This window comes from Pristiophorus japonicus, chromosome Y, assembly GCF_044704955.1.
Source record: "Pristiophorus japonicus isolate sPriJap1 chromosome Y, sPriJap1.hap1, whole genome shotgun sequence".
Classification (NCBI taxonomy): domain Eukaryota; kingdom Metazoa; phylum Chordata; class Chondrichthyes; family Pristiophoridae; genus Pristiophorus; species Pristiophorus japonicus.
This window is the reverse complement of record NC_092011.1, coordinates 39936202-39956472: the sequence shown is the minus strand read 5'-3', so window position 1 is coordinate 39956472 and position 20271 is coordinate 39936202. Positions and strand designations below refer to the sequence as shown.

Here is a 20271-nt window from a genome sequence, read left to right as displayed (position 1 = left end):
TGGCGCTCCCTCAGTACTGCCCCTCCGACAGTGCGGCGCTCCCTCAGTACTGCCCCTCCGACAGTGCGGCGCTCCCTCAGTACTGCCCCTCCGACAGTGCGGCGCTCCCTCGGTACCACCCCACCAACAGTACAGCGCTCCCTCAGTACTGCCCCTCCGACAGTGCGGCGCTCCCTCAGTACCGCCCCTCCGACAGTGCGGCGCTCCCTCAGTACTGCCCCTCCGACAGTGCAGCACTCCCTCAGTACCGCCCCTCCGACAGTGCGGCGCTCCCTCAGTACTGCCCCTCCGACAGTGCGGCGCTCCCTCAGTACCACCCCTCCAACAGTACAGCGCTCCCTCAGTACTGCCCCTCCGACAGTGCGGCGCTCCCTCAGTACCGCCCCTCCGACACTGCAGCACTCCCTCAGTTCTGCCCCTCCGACAGTGCGGCACTCCCTCAGTTCTGCCCCTCCGACAGTGTGGGTAGTTCAGAGAAGGTTCACTCGGTTGATTCCGGAGATGAGGGGGTTGACTTATGAGGAAAGGTTGAGTAGGTTGGGCCTCTACTCATTGGAATTCAGAAGAATGAGAGGTGATCTTATCAAAACGTATAAGATTATGAGGGGGCTTGACAAGGTGGATGCAGAGAGGATGTTTCCACTGATGGGGGAGACTAGAACTAGGGGGCATGGTCTTAGAATAAGGGGCCGCCCATTTAAAACTGAGATGAGGAGGAATTTCTTCTCTCAGAGGGTTGTAAATCTGTGGAATTCTCTGCCCCAGAGAGCTGTGGAGGCTGGGACATTGAATATATTTAAGGCGGGAGATAGACAGATTTTTGAGCGATAAGGGAGTGAAGGGTTATGGGGAGCGGGCGGGGAAGTGGAGCTGAGTCCATGATCGGATCAGCCATGATCGTATTAAATGGCGGAGCAGGCTCGAGGGGCCGAATGGCCGACTCCTGCTCCTATTTCTTATGTTCATATGTAAAGATGCTTTATCCATTTATCCCGACTCTCTGTTTTCTGTTAGTTAGCCAATCCTCTATCCATGCTAATATATTACCCCCAACCCCGTGAACTTTTATCTTGTGCAGTAACCTTTTATGTGGCACCTTGTCAAATGCCTTCTGGAAATCCAAATAGACCACATCCACTGGTTCCCCCTTATCCACCCTGTTTGTTACATCCTCAAAGAACTCCAGAAAATTTGTCAAACATGACTTCCCCTTCCTAAGTCCATGCTGACTCTGCCTGACCTAATTTTGCTTTTCCAAATGTCCTGCTACTGCTTCTTTAATAATGGACTCCAACATTTTCCCAACCACAGATGTTAGGCTAACTGGTCTATAGTTTCTTGCTTTTTGTCTGCCTCCTGTTTTAAATAGGGGAGTTACATTTGCAGTTTTCCAATCTGCTGGGACCTCCCCAGAATCCAGGGAATTATGGCAAATTACAACCAATGCATCCACAATCCCTGCCGCTACTTCTCTTAAGACCCTGGGATGCAACATAGAAACATAGAAACATAGAAAATAGGTGCAGGAGCAGGCCATTCGGCCCTTCGAGCCTGCACCACCATTCAATATGATCATGGCTGATCATGCAACTTCAGTACCCCATTCCTGCTTTCTCTCCATACCCCCTGATCCCTTTAGCCGTAAGGGCCACATCTAACTCCCTTTAGAATATATCCAACGAACTGGCCCCAACAACTTTCTGTGGTAGAGAATTCCACAGGTTCACAATTCTCTGAGTGAAGAAGTTTCTCCTCATCTCAGTCCTAAATGGCTTACCCCTTATCCTTAGACTGTGACCCCTGGTTCTGGACTTCCCCAACATCGGGAACATTCTTCCCGCATCTAACCTGTCCAGTCCCGTCAGAATTTTATATGTTTCTATGAGATCCCCTCTCATTCTTCTAAACTCCAGTGAATATAAGCCTAGTCGATCCAGACTTTCTTCATATGTCAGTCCTGCCATCCTGGGAATCAGTCTGGTGAACCTTCGCTGCACTCCCTCAATAGCAAGAATGTCCTTCCTCAGATTAGGAGACCAAAACTGAACACAATATTCCAGGTGTGGCCTCACCAAGGCCCTGTACAACTGCAGTAAGACCTCCCTGCTCCTATACTCAAATCCTCTCGCTATGAAGGCCAACATACCATTTGCTTTTTTCACCGCCTGCTGTACCTGCATGGCAACTTTCAATGACTGATGTACCATGACACCCAGGTCTCGTTGCACCTCCCCTTTTCCTAATCTGTCGCCGTTCAGATAATATTCTGCCTTCCTGTTTTTGCCCCCAAAGTGGATAACCTCACATTTATCCACATTATACTGCATCTGCCATGCATTTGCCCACTCACCTAACCTGTCCAAGTCACCCTGCAGCCTCTTAGCATCCTCGTAAACTCCATCAGGTCCAGGGGATTTATCTGCCTTTAGCCCCATTATCTTACTGAGTACCACCTCCTTAGAGATTGTGATTGTGTTAATTTCCTCCCCCCTCGATAGCCCCTTGACTCTCCACTGTCGGAATATTGTTAGTGTCCTCTACCGTAAAGACTGACACAAAATATTTGTTCAGAGTTTCTGCCATCTCTCATGGCCATTCTCCCGCTCCCGTGTCTCACTGTGGCCCCGTTGCGATTGTAGTCCTGTCTTACCGTCAGGAAGCTCAGGGCTGATGGATCATCCTGCAAATGTCTGCCGAGCATCGCGACCCACTGTGTCACCAGGTGCACGATCTTTTGCTTCCTCCCCACGGAATAGGCAGCGCACTCTGCCTCAGGTCCCTCCGAGGGCCGCGCTCTGTAAGTGGGAGTCCGTCAAGGAATCTAAACTGGGGTCACCCACTTTCTCCCCGCCTTGCCGGTTATTATTCCGCACTCGATAGTGTGGGAATAAAAGGTCTCGCCTCTCCGACAGTGCGGCGCTCCCTCAGTACTGCCCCTCCGACAGTGCGGCGCTCCCTCAGTACTGCTCCTCCGACAGTGCGGTGCTCCCTCAGTACTGCCCCTCCGACAGTGCGGCGCTCCCTCAGTACTGCCTCTCCGACAGTGCGGCGCTCCCTCAGTACCGCCCCTCCGACAGTGCGGCACTCCCTCAGTACTGCCTCTCCGACAGTGCGGCACTCCCTCAGTACTGCCTCTCCGACAGTGCGGCGCTCCCTCAGTACTGCCCCTCCGACAGTGCGGTGCTCCCTCAGTACCGCCCCTCCGACAGTGCGGTGCTCCCTCAGTACCGCCCCTCCGACAGTGCGGCTCTCCCTCAGTACCGCCCCTCCGACAGTGCAGGGCTCCCTCAGTACTGCCCCTCCGACAGTGCGGCGCTCCCTCAGTACTGCCCCTCCGACAGTGCAGCGCTCCCTCAGTACTGCCCCTCCGACAGTGCGGGGCTCCCTCAGTACTGCCCCTCCAACAGTGCGGGGCTCCCTCAGTATTGCCCCTCCGACAGTGCGGTGCTCCCTCAGTACTGCCCCTCCGACAGTACGGCGCTCCCTCAGTACTGCCCCTCCGACAGTGCGGCGCTCCCTCAGTACTGCCCCTCCGACAGTGCGGCGCTCCCTCAGTACTGCCCCTCTGATAGAATTTCCATGTTTCCCAAAGGATATTGGTTAAAGATCGCGGTGTAGAGTTGGGTTCCCGGCATGAAGACACAATGCAAGAGTAGAAAGTCGCCCAAAAAGCTATCTGCAGGCGAAAACACGAGTGAAAACTCGATTAAAACCGTCAGCAGGAGGAACTGCTCCCCTCCCCATCTCCCTCACCCCCACCTCCATCAACCCACCTCCCCATCTCCCTCAACAAACCTTCTCCCCATCTCCCTCACTCCCACCTCCCTCAACCCACCTCCCCATCTCCCTCAACAAACCTTCTCCCCATCTCCCTCACTCCCACCTCCCCCAACCCATCTCCCTCAACAAACCTTCTCCCTATCTCCCTCACTCCCACCTCCCCGAACCCATCTCCCTCAACAAACCTTCTCCCCATCTCCCTCACTCCCACCTCCCCCAACCCATCTCCCCATCTCCCTCAACAAACCTTCTCCCCATCTCCCTCACCCCCACCTCCCTCAACCCACCTCCCATCTCCCCATCTCCCTCAACAAACCTTCTCCCCATCTCCCTCACTCCCACCTCCCCCAACCCATCTCCCTCAACAAACCTTCTCCCCATCTCCCTCACTCCCACCTCCCCCAACCCATCTCCCCATCTCCCTCAACAAACCTTCTCCTCATCTCCCTCACCCCCACCTCCCTCAACCCACCTCCCTCAACCCATCTCCCCACCTCCCTCAACAAACCTTCTCCCTATCTCCCTCACTCCCACCTCCCCGAACCCATCTCCCCATCTCCCTCAACAAACCTTCTCCCCATCTCCCTCACCCCACCTCCCCATCTCCCTCAACAAACCTTCTCCCCATCTCCCTCACTCCCACCTCCCCCAACCCATCTCCCCATCTCCCTCAACAAACCTTCTCCCCATCTCCCTCACCCCCACCTCCCTCAACCCATCTCCCCATCTCCCTCAACAAACCTTCTCCCCATCTCCCTCACCCCCACCTCCCTCAACCCACCTCCCTCAACCCATCTCCCCATCTCCCTCAACAAACCTTCTCCCCATCTCCCTCACTCCCACCTCCCCCAACCATCTCCCCATCTCCTTCAACAAACCTTCTCCCCATCTCCCTCACTCCCACCTCCCTCAACCCACCTCCCCATCTCCCTCAACAAACCTTCTCCCCATCTCCCTCACTCCCACCTCCCTCAACCCATCTCCCTCAACAAACCTTCTCCCCATCTCCCTCACTCCCACCTCCCCCAACCCATCTCCCCATCTCCCTCAACAAACCTTCTCCCCATCTCCCTCACTCCCACCTCCCCCAACCCATCTCCCCATCTCCCTCAACAAACCTTCTCCCCATCTCCCTCACCCCCACCTCCCTCAACCCACCTCCCTCAACCCATCTCCCCACCTCCCTCAACAAACCTTCTCCCCATCTCCCTCACTCCCACCTCCCCCAACCCATCTCCCCACCTCCCTCAACAAACCTTCTCCCCATCTCCCTCACCCCCACCTCCCTCAACCCATCTCCCCATCTCCCTCAACAAACCTGCTCCCCATCTCCCTCACCCCCACCTCCCTCAACCCACCTCCCTCAACCCACTTCCCCACCTCCCTCAACAAACCTTCTCCCCATCTCCCTCACTCCCACCTCCCCCAACCCATCTCCCAATCTCTCTCAACCCACCTCCCTCAACCCATCTCCCAATCTCCCTCAACAAACCTTCTCCCCATCTCCCTCACTCCCACCTCCCTCAACCCACCTCCCCCAACCCACCTCCCTCAACAAACCTTCTCCCCATCTCCCTCACTCCCACAACCCACCTCCCTCAACCCACCTCCCCATCTCCTCAACCCACCTTCTCCCCATACTCCTCACTCCCATCTACTCACCTTCTCCCCAAATCCCTCAACCCCTCCTACGCATATAAATAGAGGCATTGAGTGCAAAAGCCAGGAGGTTCTGATGGACCTGTGTAACACATTGATTCAGCCACAGCTGGAGTATTGCGTGTACAATTCTGGGCACCACACTGTAGGGAGGATGTGAAGGGCCTGGGAGAGGGTACAGGGGGAGATTGACCAGAATGGTCCTGGGGGGGATGAGGGACTTCAGTGACGTGGGGAGAGACTGGAGAAGCTGGGGTTGTTCTCCTTGGAGCAGAGAAGGGTGAGAGGAGATTTGACCGAGGCGTTCATTATTGGTGAAGAGGTTGCGATACGAGTGGATCGGGGAAAAACCGTTCCCAGTGTCAGGAACGTCGGAAACCAGAGGGACACAGATTGACGATTGTCACGTATGTACATGCTGTTTGTAGCCACCAGGTGGTGCCATTGTTGGAGGTCACTGAGCAACATGCACATGTTGCTGCTCTGGTATAAAAGGCCAGCCATTGTGTGAATCAGGCACTTTGATCCGAATAGTGCCATCCTCCTCACCAAATGTTACGTAGACAATAAGGGTTCAAACTGAGAACTGTTTAACTCAGCAAGGTACAACCTTCGCTCTGCTTCATTCGGCACAAAGTGCCTGACTCTCACAATGGCTGGCCTTTTATACCAGAGCAGCACTGTGTGCGTGTTGCTCAGTGGCCTCCCACAATGACACCACCTGGTGGCTACAAACAGCATGTACATACATGGCACAGATCATCGGCAGCAGAACCAGATGGGGGAGAATGTGTTTACGCCGCGAGTTGTTGTGATCGGGAACGCGCTGCCTGGGAAGGGCGTTGGGAGCAGATTCAATCGTGACTTTCAAACCGGGGATTGGGTAAATACTGGAAGGGGAAAAATTCACAGGGCTGTGGGGGGAAAGGGCAGGGGGGGAGTGGGACTGATTGGGTCGCTCTGTCACAGAGCCGGCACAGCATGGGCAACGATGGGCCCAATGGGATCCTCCTGTGCTGTACCGTGCTACGATTCTATTCCCCAGGACGCCTGCCGACTGAATCCCTACCTGTCCGGTCGCTGTATATGGTGTCCAAACTGATGGTCTCCAGAAGATATTCAATAATTTTCTCTGGCGTCCCGTACATCACAGTGTATCTGTCACGAGAGAAGACGTGGGTTAATCATCTCACTGGGCTCTGGCATGAGAAAGCCCCTTCAGATCGCACCGTTGACCCTCCAACACACCTTGCACATTGTACAGCAGACACCTCAAGTCGCTGGAGAAATACCACCAACGCTGTCTCCGCAAGATCCTGCAAATCCCCCGGGAGGACAGACGCACCAACGTTAGCGTCCTCGACCAGGCCCAACATCCCCAGCATCGAAGCACTGACCACACTCGACCAGCTCCGCTGGGCAGGGCCACATTGTCCGCATGGTTCCCCCAGACACGAGACTCCCCAAAGCGAGCGCTCTACTCGGAACTCCTTCACGGGCAAACGAGCCAAAGGTGGGCAGAGGAAACGTTACAAGGGACCACCCTCAAAGCCTCCCTGATAAAGTGCAACATCCCCACCGACACCTGGGAGTCCCTGGCCCAAAGACCAGTCCGCCCTAAGTGGAGGGAGTGCATCTGGGAGGGCGTTGAGCACCTCGAGTCTCATCGCCGAGAGCGTGCAGAAACCAAGCGCAGGCAGCGGAAGGAGCGTGTGGCAAACCAGTCCCACCCTCCCCTTCCCTCAACGTCTATCTGTCCCACCCTCCCCTTCCCTCAACCACTGTCTGTCCCGCCTGTGACAGGGACTGTGGTTCCCGTATTGGGCTGTTCAGCCACCTAAGGACTCATTGTTAGAGTGGAAGCAAGTCTTCCTCGATTCCGAGGGACAGTCTCTGCTGATGATGATAGCTGACATTATTAACCATCCGCTCTCATCAGTTACTGTCCCCCTCTCTCCCAAATCTACCCTCATCACCCTCATCCGAGCCTTTGTTACCTCTCGACTTGACTATTCCAACGCACTCCTGGCCGGCCTCCCACATTCTACCCGACGTAAACTAGAGGTGATCCAAAACTTGGCTGCCCCCGTGTCCTAACTCGCACCGAGTCCCACTCACCCATCACCCCCTGTGCTCACTGCCCCCGTGTCCTAACTCGCACCGAGTCCCACTCACCCATCACCCCCTGTGCTCACTGACCCCGTGTCCTAACTCACACCCAGTCCCACTCACCCATCACCCCCTGTGCTCACTGCCCCGTGTCCTAACTCACACCCAGTCCCGCTCACCCATCACCCCCTGTGCTCACTGCCCCGTGTCCTAACTCACACCCAGTCCCACTCACCCATCACCCCCTGTGCTCACTGACCCCGTGTCCTAACTCACACCCAGTCCCACTCACCCATCACCCCCTGTGCTCACTGCCCCCGTGTCCTAACTCACACCGAGTCCCACTCACCCATCACCCACTGTGCTCACTGACCCCGTGTCCTAACTCACACCCAGTCCCGTTCACCCATCACCCCCTGTGCTCACTGACCCCGTGTCCTAACTCACACCGAGTCCCACTCACCCATCACCCCCTGTGCTCACTGACCTACGTTGGCTCCCGATTAAGCAACGTCTCGATTTCAAAATTCTCCATCCTTGTTTACAAATCCCTCCATGGCTCTCACCCCCTCCCTATCTCTGTAACCTCCTCCAGCCCCTGCATCCCTCCCTATCTCTGTAACCTCCTCCAGCCCCTACACCCCTCCCTATCTCTGTAACCTCCTCCAGCCCCTACACCCCTCCCTATCTCTGTAACCTCCTTCAGCCCCTACACCCCTCCCTATCTCTGTAACCTCCAGCCCCTACACCCCTCCCTATCTCTGTAACCTCCTCCAGCCCCTACACCCCTCCCTATCTCTGTAACCCCCTCCAGCCCCACAACCCCCCGAGATGTCTGCACTCCTCTAATTCTGCCCTCCTGACCATCCCTGATTATAATCGCTCCACCATCGGTGGCCGTGCCTTCTGTTGCCTGGGCCCCAAGCTCTGGAACTCCCTCCCTAAACCTCTCTACCTCTCTACCTCCTCCTTAAAACCTCCCTCTGTGACCCAGCTTTTGGTCACCTGCGCTAATTTCTCCGTATGTGGCTCGGTGTCAAATTTTCATCTCATAACCCTCCTGTGAAGCGGCTTGGGACGTCTCACTACGTTAAAGGCGATATATAAATATACGTGGTTGTTGTTGTTGCCCATTGTTGGGTTAAAATCCACAATGGGGAACAGCAGAGTCAGGGCTTTTAACTTCAAATAACTTGAAGGTCGTGAGTTCCAGTCCCACTCCAGAGATTTGAGCACAAATATTGAAGCCGACACTCCCAGTGCAGTACTGAGGGAGCACCGCACTGTCGGAGGGGCAGTATTGAGGGAGCGCCGTACTGTCGGAGGGGCAGTACTGAGGGAGTGCCGCACTGTCGGAGGGGCAGTACTGAGGGAGCACCGCACTGTCGGAGGGGCAGTACTGAGGGAGTGCCGCACTGATCGGAGGGGCAGTACTGAGGGAGCGCCGCACTGTCGGAGGGGCAGTACTGAGGGAGTGCCGCACTGTTGGAGGGGCGGTACTGAGGGAGCGCCGCACTGTTGGAGGGGCGGTACTGAGGGAGCACCGCACTGTCGGAGGGGCAGTACTGAGGGAGCACCGCACTGTCGGAGGGGCAGTACTGAGGGAGTGCCGCACTGATCGGAGGGGCAGTACTGAGGGAGCGCCGCACTGTCGGAGGGGCAGTACTGAGGGAGTGCCGCACTGTTGGAGGGGCGGTACTGAGGGAGCACCGCACTGTCGGAGGGGCAGTACTGAGGGAGCACCGCACTGTCGGAGGGGCAGTACTGAGGGAGTGCCGCACTGTCGGAGGGGCGGTACTGAGGGAGCCCCGCACTGTCGGAGGGGCAGTACTGAGGGAGTGCCGCACTGTCGGAGGGGCAGTACTGAGGGAGTGCCGCACTGTCGGAGGGGCAGTACTGAGGGAGCCCCGCACTGTCAGAGGGGCAGTACTGAGGGAGCGCCGCACTGTCGGAGGGGCAGTACTGAGGGAGCCCCGCACTGTCGGAGGGGCAGTACTGAGGGAGTGCCGCACTGTCAGAGGGCCAGTACTGAGGGAGCGCCGCACTGTCGGAGGGGCGATACTGAGGGAGCCCCGCAATGTCGGAGGGGCGGTACTGAGGGAGCACCGCACTGTCGGAGGGGCGGTACTGAGGGAGTGCCGCACTGTCGGAGGGGCAGTACTGAGGGAGCGCTGCACTGTCGGAGGGGCGGTACTGAGGGAGCACCGCACTGTCGGAGGGGCAGTACTGAGGGAGGGCCGCACTGTCGGAGGGGCGGTACTGAGGGAGCGCCGCACTGTCGGTGGGGCAGTACTGAGGGAGTGCCGCACTGTCGGAGGGGCGGTACTGAGGGAGAGCCGCACTGTCGGAGGGGCGGTACTGAGGGAGCCCCGCACTGTCGGAGGGGCGGTACTGAGGGAGAGCCGCACTGTCGGAGGGGCAGTACTGAGGGAGAGCCGCACTGTCGGAGGGGGGGTACTGAGGGAGTGCCGCACTGTCGGAGGGGCAGTACTGAGGGAGCGCCGCACTGTAGGAGAGGCAGTACTGAGGGAGCGCCGCACTGTCGGAGGGGCAGTACTGAGGGAGCGCCGCACTGTCGGAGGGGCAGTACTGAGGGAGTACCGCACTGTCGGAGGGGCGGTACTGAGGGAGCGCCGCACTGTCGGAGGGGCAGTACTGAGGGAGTGCCGCACTGTCGGAGGGGCAGTACTGAGGGAGTGCCGCACTGTCGGAGGGGCAGTACTGAGGGAGTACCGCACTGTCGGAGGGGCGGTACTGAGGGAGTGCCGCACTGTCGGAGGGGCGGTACTGAGGGAGCGCCGCACTGTCGGAGGGGCAGTACTGAGGGAGTACCGCACTGTCGGAGGGGCAGTACTGAGGGAGTACCGCACTGTCGGAGGGGCAGTACTGAGGGAGTGCCGCACTGTCGGAGGTGCAGTACTGAGGGAGCACCGCACTGTCGGAGAGGCGGTACTGAGGGAGTACCGCACTGTCGGACGGGCAGTACTGAGGGAGCGTCGCACTGTCGGAGGGGCAGTACTGAGGGAGTACCGCACTGTCGGAGGGGCGGTACTGAGGGAGCGCCGCACTGTCGGAGAGGCGGTACTGAGGGAGTACCGCACTGTCGGACGGGCAGTACTGTCTCAGGATTGGAGTGTGCCTGTGGGGGAAACTGGAGCAGGAGAGAACGTGAAGAGTCGGAACCTGACCTGTAACTCGCTGGCGAGGACACATGTCCATTGACACCACCTCCTTGAGAGCTCTTCTCCAGGACTAACACATCTTTTCCATGTTCCTTGAGGTGGATTGTGTTCGCTTCCACATCCTGCGGGTGAAGAACAGCATCGTCAACCAGCCTCACAGAGCACGGCAAAACAAAGCGTTGCATTGATACAGCGCCTTTCACGATCACCGGACATGCCAATGAAGAACCTTGGGAGTGTGGTCACTGGTGTATTGTGGGAAACACGGCAGCTCAATTAGCGCACAGCAAGCTCCCAAACGCAGCGATGTGATACTGATCCAGATCGTCTGTTTTACTGATGCCGGTCGAGGGATAAATATTCTTCTGACGCAGCGAGGATGACTTGATTCCACACCAAAAGGGAAACGCTCACTAGTGTTTCAATGAAGGAGCTAATATTCCGGATCCCGAACTACATCCTGAAGGGTGGAAGATGCCTGTGGGTGGATTGTTTTAACGTGGGGTGACCGTTGCACACCAGCCACCACACAGGGCTTGACAGAGCGAGGTCTTGGTCCAGGGGCAAGGGTTAACCAGGACGACTGGAGACCTGCTCTGCTGCACGGACCCAGTGCGCGCACATATCGCACAGTGTGGGCTGGTCCGTGCTGCCCCTGGGCCCGAACACTCGCCTCTCCCGGGCCCCCATCACATCCCTCTACAATCTCTCGCCGCTCCTTCGCCCCGACCTCACCGCTCCTGCTGTACCTGCCCACGCTCCAATCACCGGCCTGGGTTATGGTGACAACCAATCCAATCGCTCTCTTCTCTGTCTGTCTCTCTCGCTCTGTCTCGCACTTTCACTCAATCACTCACAATCCAACTCATTCACTCACTATCACACTCAGTACCTATCACACTCACTATCTCACTCACTCACTATCTCACTCACTCACTATCTCACTCACTCACTATCTGACTTACTCATTATCTCACTCACTCACTATCACACTCACTCACTGTCACACTCACTAGCTCACTCACTCACTATCTCACGCACTATCTGACTCACTCACTATCTGACTCATTTTCTCACTCACTTACTATCTGACTCACACATTCACTCAATCTCACTCACAATCTCACTCACTCACTAGCTCACTCACCATTATCTCACTCACTATCACACTCACTATCTATCACATTCACTATCTATTACACTAACTATCAAATCACACTGACTCACTATCTTACTCACTATCACATTCACCATCTATCACACTCACTATTACACTCATTATCTATCACACTCACTATCTATCACACTCACTAGCTCACTCACTCTATCACATTCACCATCTATCACACTCACTATCTCACTCATTCATTATCTCACTCACTATCACACTCACTATCTATCACATTCACTATCTATTACACTAACTATCAAATCACACTGACTCACTATCTCACTCACTATCACATACACCATCTATCACACTCACTATTACACTCATTATCTATCACACTCACTATCTATCACACTCACTAGCTCACTCACTATCTCACTCACTCACTATCTCACTCACTCATTATCTCACTCACTCACTATCACACTCACTCACTATCACATTCACCATCTATCACACTCACTATTACACTCATTATCTATCACACTCACTATCTATCACACTCACTAGCTCACTCACTCACTATCTGACTCACTCATTATCTCACTCACTCACTATCACACTCACTCACTATCACACTCACTAGCTCACTCACTCACTCACTATCTATCTCACTCACTATCTCACTCACTCACTATCACACGCACTCACTATCACACGCACTCACTATCACACGCACTAGCTCACTCACTATCTCACTCACTCACTATCTATCACACTCATTATCTCACTCACTCACTCTCACTCACTATCACACTCACTCACTAGCTCACTCACTCACTATCTATCACACTCATTATCTCACTCACTCACTATCACACTCACTATCTTACTCACTCATTATCTCATTCACTCACTATTTTACTCACTATCTCACTCACTATCTATCACACTCACTAGCTCACTCACTATCTCACTGTCTCACTCACTCTCTCACTATCACACTCACTCACTATCTATCACACTCACTGACTCATCAGAACATAAGAAACAGGAGCAGGAGTCGGAGGGGCGGTACTGAGGGAGTGCCGCACTGTCGGAGGGGCAGTACTGAGGGAGCCCCTCACTGTCGGAGGGGCAGTACTGAGGGAGTACCGCACTGTCGGAGGGGCAGTACTGAGGGAGTACCGCACTGTCGGAGGGGCAGTACTGAGGGAGTACCGCACTGTCGGAGGGGCAGTACTGAGGGAGTACCGCACTGTCGGAGGGGCAGTACTGAGGGAGTGCTGCACTGTCGGAGGGACGGTACTGAGGGAGCGCCGCACTGTCGGAGGGGCAGTACTGAGGGAGTACCGCACTGTCGGAGGGGCAGTACTGAGGGAGTGCCGCACTGTCGGAGGGGCAGTACTGAGGGAGTACCGCACTGTCGGAGGGGCAGTACTGAGGGAGTGCCGCACTGTCGGAGGGGCGGTACTGAGGGAGGGCCGCATTGTCGGAGGGGCAGTACTGAGGGAGCACCGTACTGTCGGAGGGACGGTACTGAGGGAGTGCCGCACTGTCGGAGGGGCGGTACTGAGGGAGGGCCGCATTGTCGGAGGGCCAGTACTGAGGGAGCGCCGCACTGTCAGAGGGGCAGTACTGAGGGAGTGCCGCACTGTCGGAGGGGCAGTACTGAGGGAGCGCCGCACTGTCAGAGGGGCAGTACTGAGGGAGTGCCGCACTGTCGGAGGGGCAGTACTGAGGGAGCGCCGTACTGTTGGAGGGGCAGTACTGAGGGAGCGCCGCACTGTCGGAGGGGCAGTACTGAGGGAGTGCCGCACTGTCGGAGGGGCAGGACTGAGGGAGCACCGCACTGTCGGAGGGGCAGTACTGAGGGAGTGCCGCACTGTCGGAGGGGCAGTACTGAGGGAGCACCGCACTGTCGGAGGGGCAGTACTGAGGGAGCGCCGCACTGTCGGAGGGGCAGTACTGAGGGAGCGCCGCACTGTCGGAGGGGGAGATGGAACGGAAGCAATTCCTTACCCTCAGGATCCGATTGAAGTCCTTCTTGTCCACCCGGAGAAAATGGCAATCGTCCTCGCGGAGGATGATGGTCGCAGCTCGGGGCGCGTCGTTCATCAATGCTAGTTCCCCAAAATCATCGCCCTCATGCAAGGTGCACACAAGTCCCTGTGCGGGGCAGGCAATAGTCCCATACGTCACAATCCGTCTCCGCACATTGTTACCGCCGTTACACAGGAACAGGAGGAGGCCATTCAGCCCCTCGAGCCTGTTACATTAGGAACAGGAGGAAGCCATTCAGCCCCTCGAGCCTGTTACATTAGGAACAGGAGGAGGCCGTTCAGCCCCTCGAGCCTGTTACATTAGGAACAGGAGGAGGCCATTCAGCCCCTCGAGTCTGTTACATTAGGAACAGGAGGAGGCCACTCAGCCCCTCGAGCCTGTTACATTAGGAACAGGAGGAGGCCATTCAGCCCCTCGAGTCTGTTACATCAGGAACAGGAGGAGACCATTCAGCCCCTCGAGCCTGTTACATTAGGAACAGGAGGAGGCCATTCAGCCCCTCGAGCCTGTTACATTAGGAACAGGAGGAGGCCATTCAGCCCCTCGAGCCTGTTACATTAGGAACAGGAGGAGGCCATTCAGCCCCTCGAGCCTGTTACATTAGGAACAGGAGGAAGCCATTCAGCCCCTCGAGTCTGTTACATTAGGAACAGGAGGAGGCCACTCAGCCCCTCGAGTCTGTTACATTAAGAACAGGAGGAGGCCGTTCAGCCCCTCGAGCCTGTTACATTAGGAACAGGAGGAGGCCATTCAGCCCCTCGAGTCTGTTACATTAGGAACAGGAGGAGGCCATTCAGCCCCTCGAGCCTGTTACATTAGGAACAGGAGGAGGCCATTCAGCCCCTCGAGTCTGTTACATCAGGAACAGGAGGAGACCATTCAGCCCCTCGAGCCTGTTACATTAGGAACAGGAGGAGGCCATTCAGCCCCTCGAGCCTGTTACACTAGGAACAGGAGGAGACCATTCAGCCCCTCGAGCCTGTTACATTAGGAACAGGAGTCGGCCATTCGGCCCCTCGAGCCTGCTCCGCCATTTAATACGATCATGGCTGATCCGATCATGGACTCAGCTCCACTTCCCCGCCCGCTCCCCATAACCCTTCACTCCCTTATCGCTCAAAAATCTGTCTATCTCCACCTTAAATATATTCAATGTCCCAGCCTCCACAGCTCTCTGGGGCAGAGAATTCCACAGATTTACAACCCTCTGAGAGAAGAAATTCCTCCTCATCTCAGTTTTAAATGGGCGGCCCCTTATTCTAAGACCATGCCCCCTAGTTCTAGTCTCCCCCATCAGTGGAAACATCCTCTCTGCATCCACCTTGTCGAGCCCCCTCATAATCTGATACGTTTCCATAAGATCACCTCTCATTCTTCTGAACTCCAATGAGTAGAGGCCCAACCTACTCAACCTTTCCTCATAAGTCAACCCCCTCATCTCCGGAATCAACCGAGTGAACCTTCTCTGAACTGCCTCCAAAGCAAGTGTATCCTTTCGTAAATATGGAGACCAAAACTGCACGCAGTACTCCAGGTGTGGCCTCACCAATACCCTGTATAACTGTAGCAAGACTTCCCTGCTTTTATACTCCATCCCCTTTGCAATAAAGGCCAAGATACCATTGGCCTTCCTGATCACTTGCTGTACCTGCATACTAACCTTTTGTGTTTCATGCACAAGTAACCCCCAGGTCCCGCTGTACTGCGGCACTTTGCAATCCTTCTCCATTTAAATTATAACTTGCTCTTTGATTTTTTCTGCCAAAGTGGATAACCTCACATTTTCCCACATTATACTCCATCTGATAAATTTTTGCCCACTCACTTAGCCTGTCTGTGTCCCTCTGAAGATATGTTGTGTCCTCCTCACACATTGCTTTTCCTCCCATCTTTGTATCGTCAGCAAACTTGGCTACGTTACACTCAGTCCCTTCTTCCAAGTCGTTAATATAGATTGTAAATAGTTGAGGCCCCAGCACTGATCCCTGTGACACCCCACTAGTCATTGTTTGGCACCTGAAACTCGATGGAAATCACCAGATGGGGATGGGGTTGAAAGAAGGAAGGTTTGATACCTTTCTGTGTGTGAGGACATTGACAGAACCTCGCCAAATAATATACCAGGATGCACCGCTCTCTCCTTGGCTAAACACTGCGGACACACAGGGAGGGAAATGGTGAAACCGAGGGTTTATTTATCGTAGGGAGGGAGGGAGAGTGAGGGAGGGAGGGAGAGTGAGTGAGGGAGGGAGGGATAGAGAGGGAGAGAGGAAGATGGAGGGGGAGGGAGCGAGGGAGAGAGGGAGGGAGCGGGGAGGGAAAGGGAGGGGGAGAGGGAGGGAGCGACAGAGAGAGAGGGGGGAGTGAGAGAGGGAGAGAGAGAGAGTGAGGGCCGGAGAGGGATAGTGACAGAGTGAGGGAGGGAGAGAGAGATAGATGGAGTGAGGGAGGAAGAGAGAGAGAGAGAGACAGTGAGGGAGGTAGAGAGAGAGAGAGAGATGGAATGAGAGAGGGAGAGAGAGGGAGGGAGGGAGTGAGAGAGTGAGAGAGAGAGAGAGTGAGAGACGGAGAGAGAGTGAGAGACGGAGAGAGAGAGTGACAGAGTGAGGGAGGGAGAGAGAGAAAGAGTGGAATGAGGGAGGGAGGGAGAGAGAGAGAGACGCAGTGAGGGAGGGAGAGAGGGAGTGAGGGAGGGAGAGAGAGAGAGACGGAGGGAGGGAGGGAGAGAGAGAGAGAGAGGGAGTGAGAGAGGGAGGGAGAGAGAGTTGGAGTCAGGGAGTGAGAGAGGGAGAGAGGGAGGGAGCGGGGAGGGAAAGGGAGGGGGAGAGGGAGGGAGCGACAGAGAGAGAGGGGGGAGTGAGAGAGGGAGAGAGAGAGAGTGAGGGCCGGAGAGGGATAGTGACAGAGTGAGGGAGGGAGAGAGAGATAGATGGAGTGAGGGAGGAAGAGAGAGAGAGAGAGACAGTGAGGGAGGTAGAGAGAGAGAGAGAGACGGAATGAGAGAGGGAGAGAGAGAGAGAGAGACGGAGTGAGGGAGGGAGGGAGGGAGGGAGTGAGAGAGTGAGAGAGAGAGAGAGTGAGAGACGGAGAGAGAGTGAGAGACGGAGAGAGAGAGTGACAGAGTGAGGGAGGGAGAGAGAGAAAGAGTGGAATGAGGGAGGGAGGGAGAGAGAGAGAGATGCAGTGAGGGAGGGAGAGAGGGAGTGAGGGAGGGAGAGAGAGAGAGACGGAGGGAGGGAGGGAGAGAGAGCGAGAGAGGGAGTGAGAGAGGGAGGGAGAGAGAGTTGGAGTCAGGGAGTGAGAGAGGGAGAGAGGGAGAGGGAGAGAGGGAGGAAGAGAGTGAGGGAGTGAGGGAGTGAGAGAGGGAGGGAGAGAGAGAGATGGAGTCAGGAGGGAGTGAGTGAGAGAGGGAGTGAGAGAGGGAGTGAGGGAGGGATTGAGAGAGGGAGTGAGGGAGGGATTGAGAGAGAGACGGAGTGAGGGAGGGAGAGAGAGAGAGAGAGGGAATGAGAGAGGGAGGGAGGGAGAGAGAGTTGGAGTCAGGGAGTGAGAGAGGGAGGGAGGGAGTGAGTGAGAGATTGAGGGAGTGAGGGAGTGAGGGAGTGAGAGAGAGAGCGAGGGAGTGAGAGAGGGAGGGAGAGAGAGAGAGATGGAGTCAGGAGGGAGTGAGTGAGAGAGGGAGTGAGGGAGGGATTGAGAGAGGGAGTGAGGGAGGGATTGAGAGAGGGAGGGAGGGAGAGAGAGAGAGACGGAGTGAGGGAGGGAGAGAGAGAGCGAGTCTGTGAGAGAAGGAGGGGGAGAGAGAGAGAGACGGAGTCAGGGAGGGAGGGAGTGAGAGAGAAAGGGAGGGAGTGAGAGAGGGAGGGAGGAAGGGAGTGAGAGAGGGAGTGAAGGAATGAAGGAGTGAGGGAGTGAGGGAGTGAGAGAGGGAGTGAGGTAGGGAGAGAGGGAGAGAGGGAGTGAGAGAGGGAGTGCGGGAGGGAGAGAGAGAGCGAGGGAGTGAGAGAGGGAGGGAGGGAGTGAGGGAGGGAGTGAGGGAGGGAGTGAGGGAGGGAGAGAGGGAGGGAGAGAGGGAGGGAGAGAGGGAGGGAGAGAGGGAGGGAGAGAGGGAGGGAGAGAGGGAGGGAGAGAGGGAGGGAGAGAGGGAGGGAGTGAGGGAGGGAGAGAGGAAGGGAGTGAGAGAGGGAGAGAGGGAGTCAGGGAGGGAGCGAGTGAGGGAGGGAGAGAGAGAGAGACGGAGTCAGGGAGTGAGGGAGTGAGAGAGGGAATGAGTGAGGGAGGGAGTGAGGGAGTGAGTGAGAGAGGGAGGGAGGATGGAGGGAGGGAGTGAGAGAGGGAGGGAGTGAGAGAGGAAGGGAGTGAGGGAGGGAGTGAGGGAGGGAGTGAGGGAGAATATACTCACACACGGTCCCAGCCTTGGGGTGCGACTCAAAATGAAGAACTGCTGCCAATTGCCTCTTGACCTACAGCCCAAAGAGACAACGGTTCGAGCCGATTAAACCTTGCTTTGACATACCGGCAAATATCTACCTGTTGTTGCATTTCTACAGTGCGTTTCCTCACCACCAAACGTCCCAAAGCACTTCACAGCCGATGAAGTAATGTTTTAATTGGAGTGTAGTCACTGTTGTAATGTGGGAAACATCAATTTGCGCACAGCAAGCTCCCACACACAGCGATGTGATAATGACCCAGATCATCTGTTTTAGTGATGTTGGTCGAGGGATAAATATTGGCCGCAGGACACCGGGGAGAACTCCCCCTGCTCTTCTTGATGACTTGAAGTGCCGTAACCTGCAGGGCTACGGACCGAGAGCGGGAAAGTGGGATTAGGCTGGGTAGCTCTTGGTCGGCCGGCACGGACACGATGGGCCGAAATGCCCTCCTTCCGTGCTGTAAACTTCCATGAGTCTATGATTCTATCCAATCTTTCGTCATAGCCAAAATTCTCCAGTCCTGGCAACATCCTGGTAAATCTCCTCTGTACCCTCTCCAGTGCAACATCCTGGTAAATCTCCTCTGTACCCTCTCCAGTGCAACATCCTGGTAAATCTCCTCTGTACCCTCTCCAGTGCAACATCCTGGTAAATCTCCTCTGCACCCTCTCCAGTGCAACATCCTGGTAAATCTCCTCTGTACCCTCTCCAGTGCAACATCCTGGTAAATCTCCTCTGCACCCTCTCCAGTGCAACATCCTGGTAAATCTCCTCTGCACCCTCTCCAGTGCAACATCCTGGTAAATCTCCTCTGTACCCTCTCCTGTGCAACATCCTGGTAAATCTCCTCTGTACACTCTCCAGTGCAACATCCTGGTAAATCTCCTCTGCACCCTCTCCAGTGCAACATCCTGGTAAATCTCCTCTGTACCCTCTCCAGTGCAACATCCTGGTAAATCTCCTCTGTACCCTCTCCAGTGCAACATCCTGGTAAATCTCCTCTGCACCCTCTCCAGTGCAACATCCTGGTAAATCTCCTCTGTACCCTCTCCAGTGCAACATCCTGGTAAATCTCCTCTGCACCCTCTCCAGTGCAACATCCTGGTAAATCTCCTCTGCACCCTCTCCAGTGCAACATCCTGGTAAATCTCCTCTGTACCCTCTCCTGTGCAACATCCTGGTAAATCTCCTCTGTACACTCTCCAGTGCAACATCCTGGTAAATCTCCTCTGCACCCTCTCCAGTGCAACATCCTGGTAAATCTCCTCTGTACCCTCTCCAGTGCAACATCCTGGTAAATCTCCTCTGTACCCTCTCCAGTGCAACATCCTGGTAAATCTCCTCTGCACCCTCTCCAGTGCAACATCCTGGTAAATCTCCTCTGTACCCTCTCTAGTGCAACATCCTGGTAAATCTCCTCTGTACCCTCTCCAGTGCAACATCCTGGTAAATCTCCTCTGTACCCTCTCCAGTGCAACATCCTGGTAAATCTCCTCTGTATCCTCTCCAGTGCAACATCCTGGTAAATCTCCTCTGCACCCTCTCCAGTGCAACATCCTGGTAAATCTCCTCTGTACCCTCTCCAGTGCAACATGCTGGTAAATCTCCTCTGTACCCTCTCCAGTGCAACATCCTGGTAAATCTCCTCTGCACCCTCTCCAGTGCAATCACATCCTTCCTGTAATGTGGTGACCAGAACTGCACGCAGTACTCCAGCTGTGGCCTAACCAGTGTTTTATACAGTTCAAGTATAACCCTCCCTGCTCTTGTATTCCATGCCTCGGCCAATAAAGGCAAGTATTCCGTGTGCCTTCTTAACCACATTATCCACCTGGCCTGCTACCTTCAGGGATCTGTGGACCTGCACTCCCAGGTCCCTCTGTTCCTCTACACTTCTCAGTGTCTGACCATTTAATGTGTATTCCCTCAC

General features: G+C 55.5%; 1 protein-coding gene across 1 annotated transcript in view; it reads right to left on the bottom strand.

Moving 5' to 3' along the window:
• Window positions 1-3551: 3551 nt before the first annotated feature.
• The window catches only part of LOC139241098 (rap guanine nucleotide exchange factor 3-like), a 30522-nt gene continuing 13802 nt past the window's right edge, over window positions 3552-20271 (bottom strand). The window contains exons 6-11 of the mRNA XM_070869787.1: window positions 18308-18368; window positions 15981-16057; window positions 13864-14010; window positions 10737-10852; window positions 6509-6597; window positions 3552-3676 (exon numbers count right to left, since the gene is read on the bottom strand). Coding sequence (XP_070725888.1) covers window positions 3552-3676; window positions 6509-6597; window positions 10737-10852; window positions 13864-14010; window positions 15981-16057; window positions 18308-18368 — 615 coding nt within the window. The remainder of the gene's footprint in view (window positions 3677-6508; window positions 6598-10736; window positions 10853-13863; window positions 14011-15980; window positions 16058-18307; window positions 18369-20271) is intronic.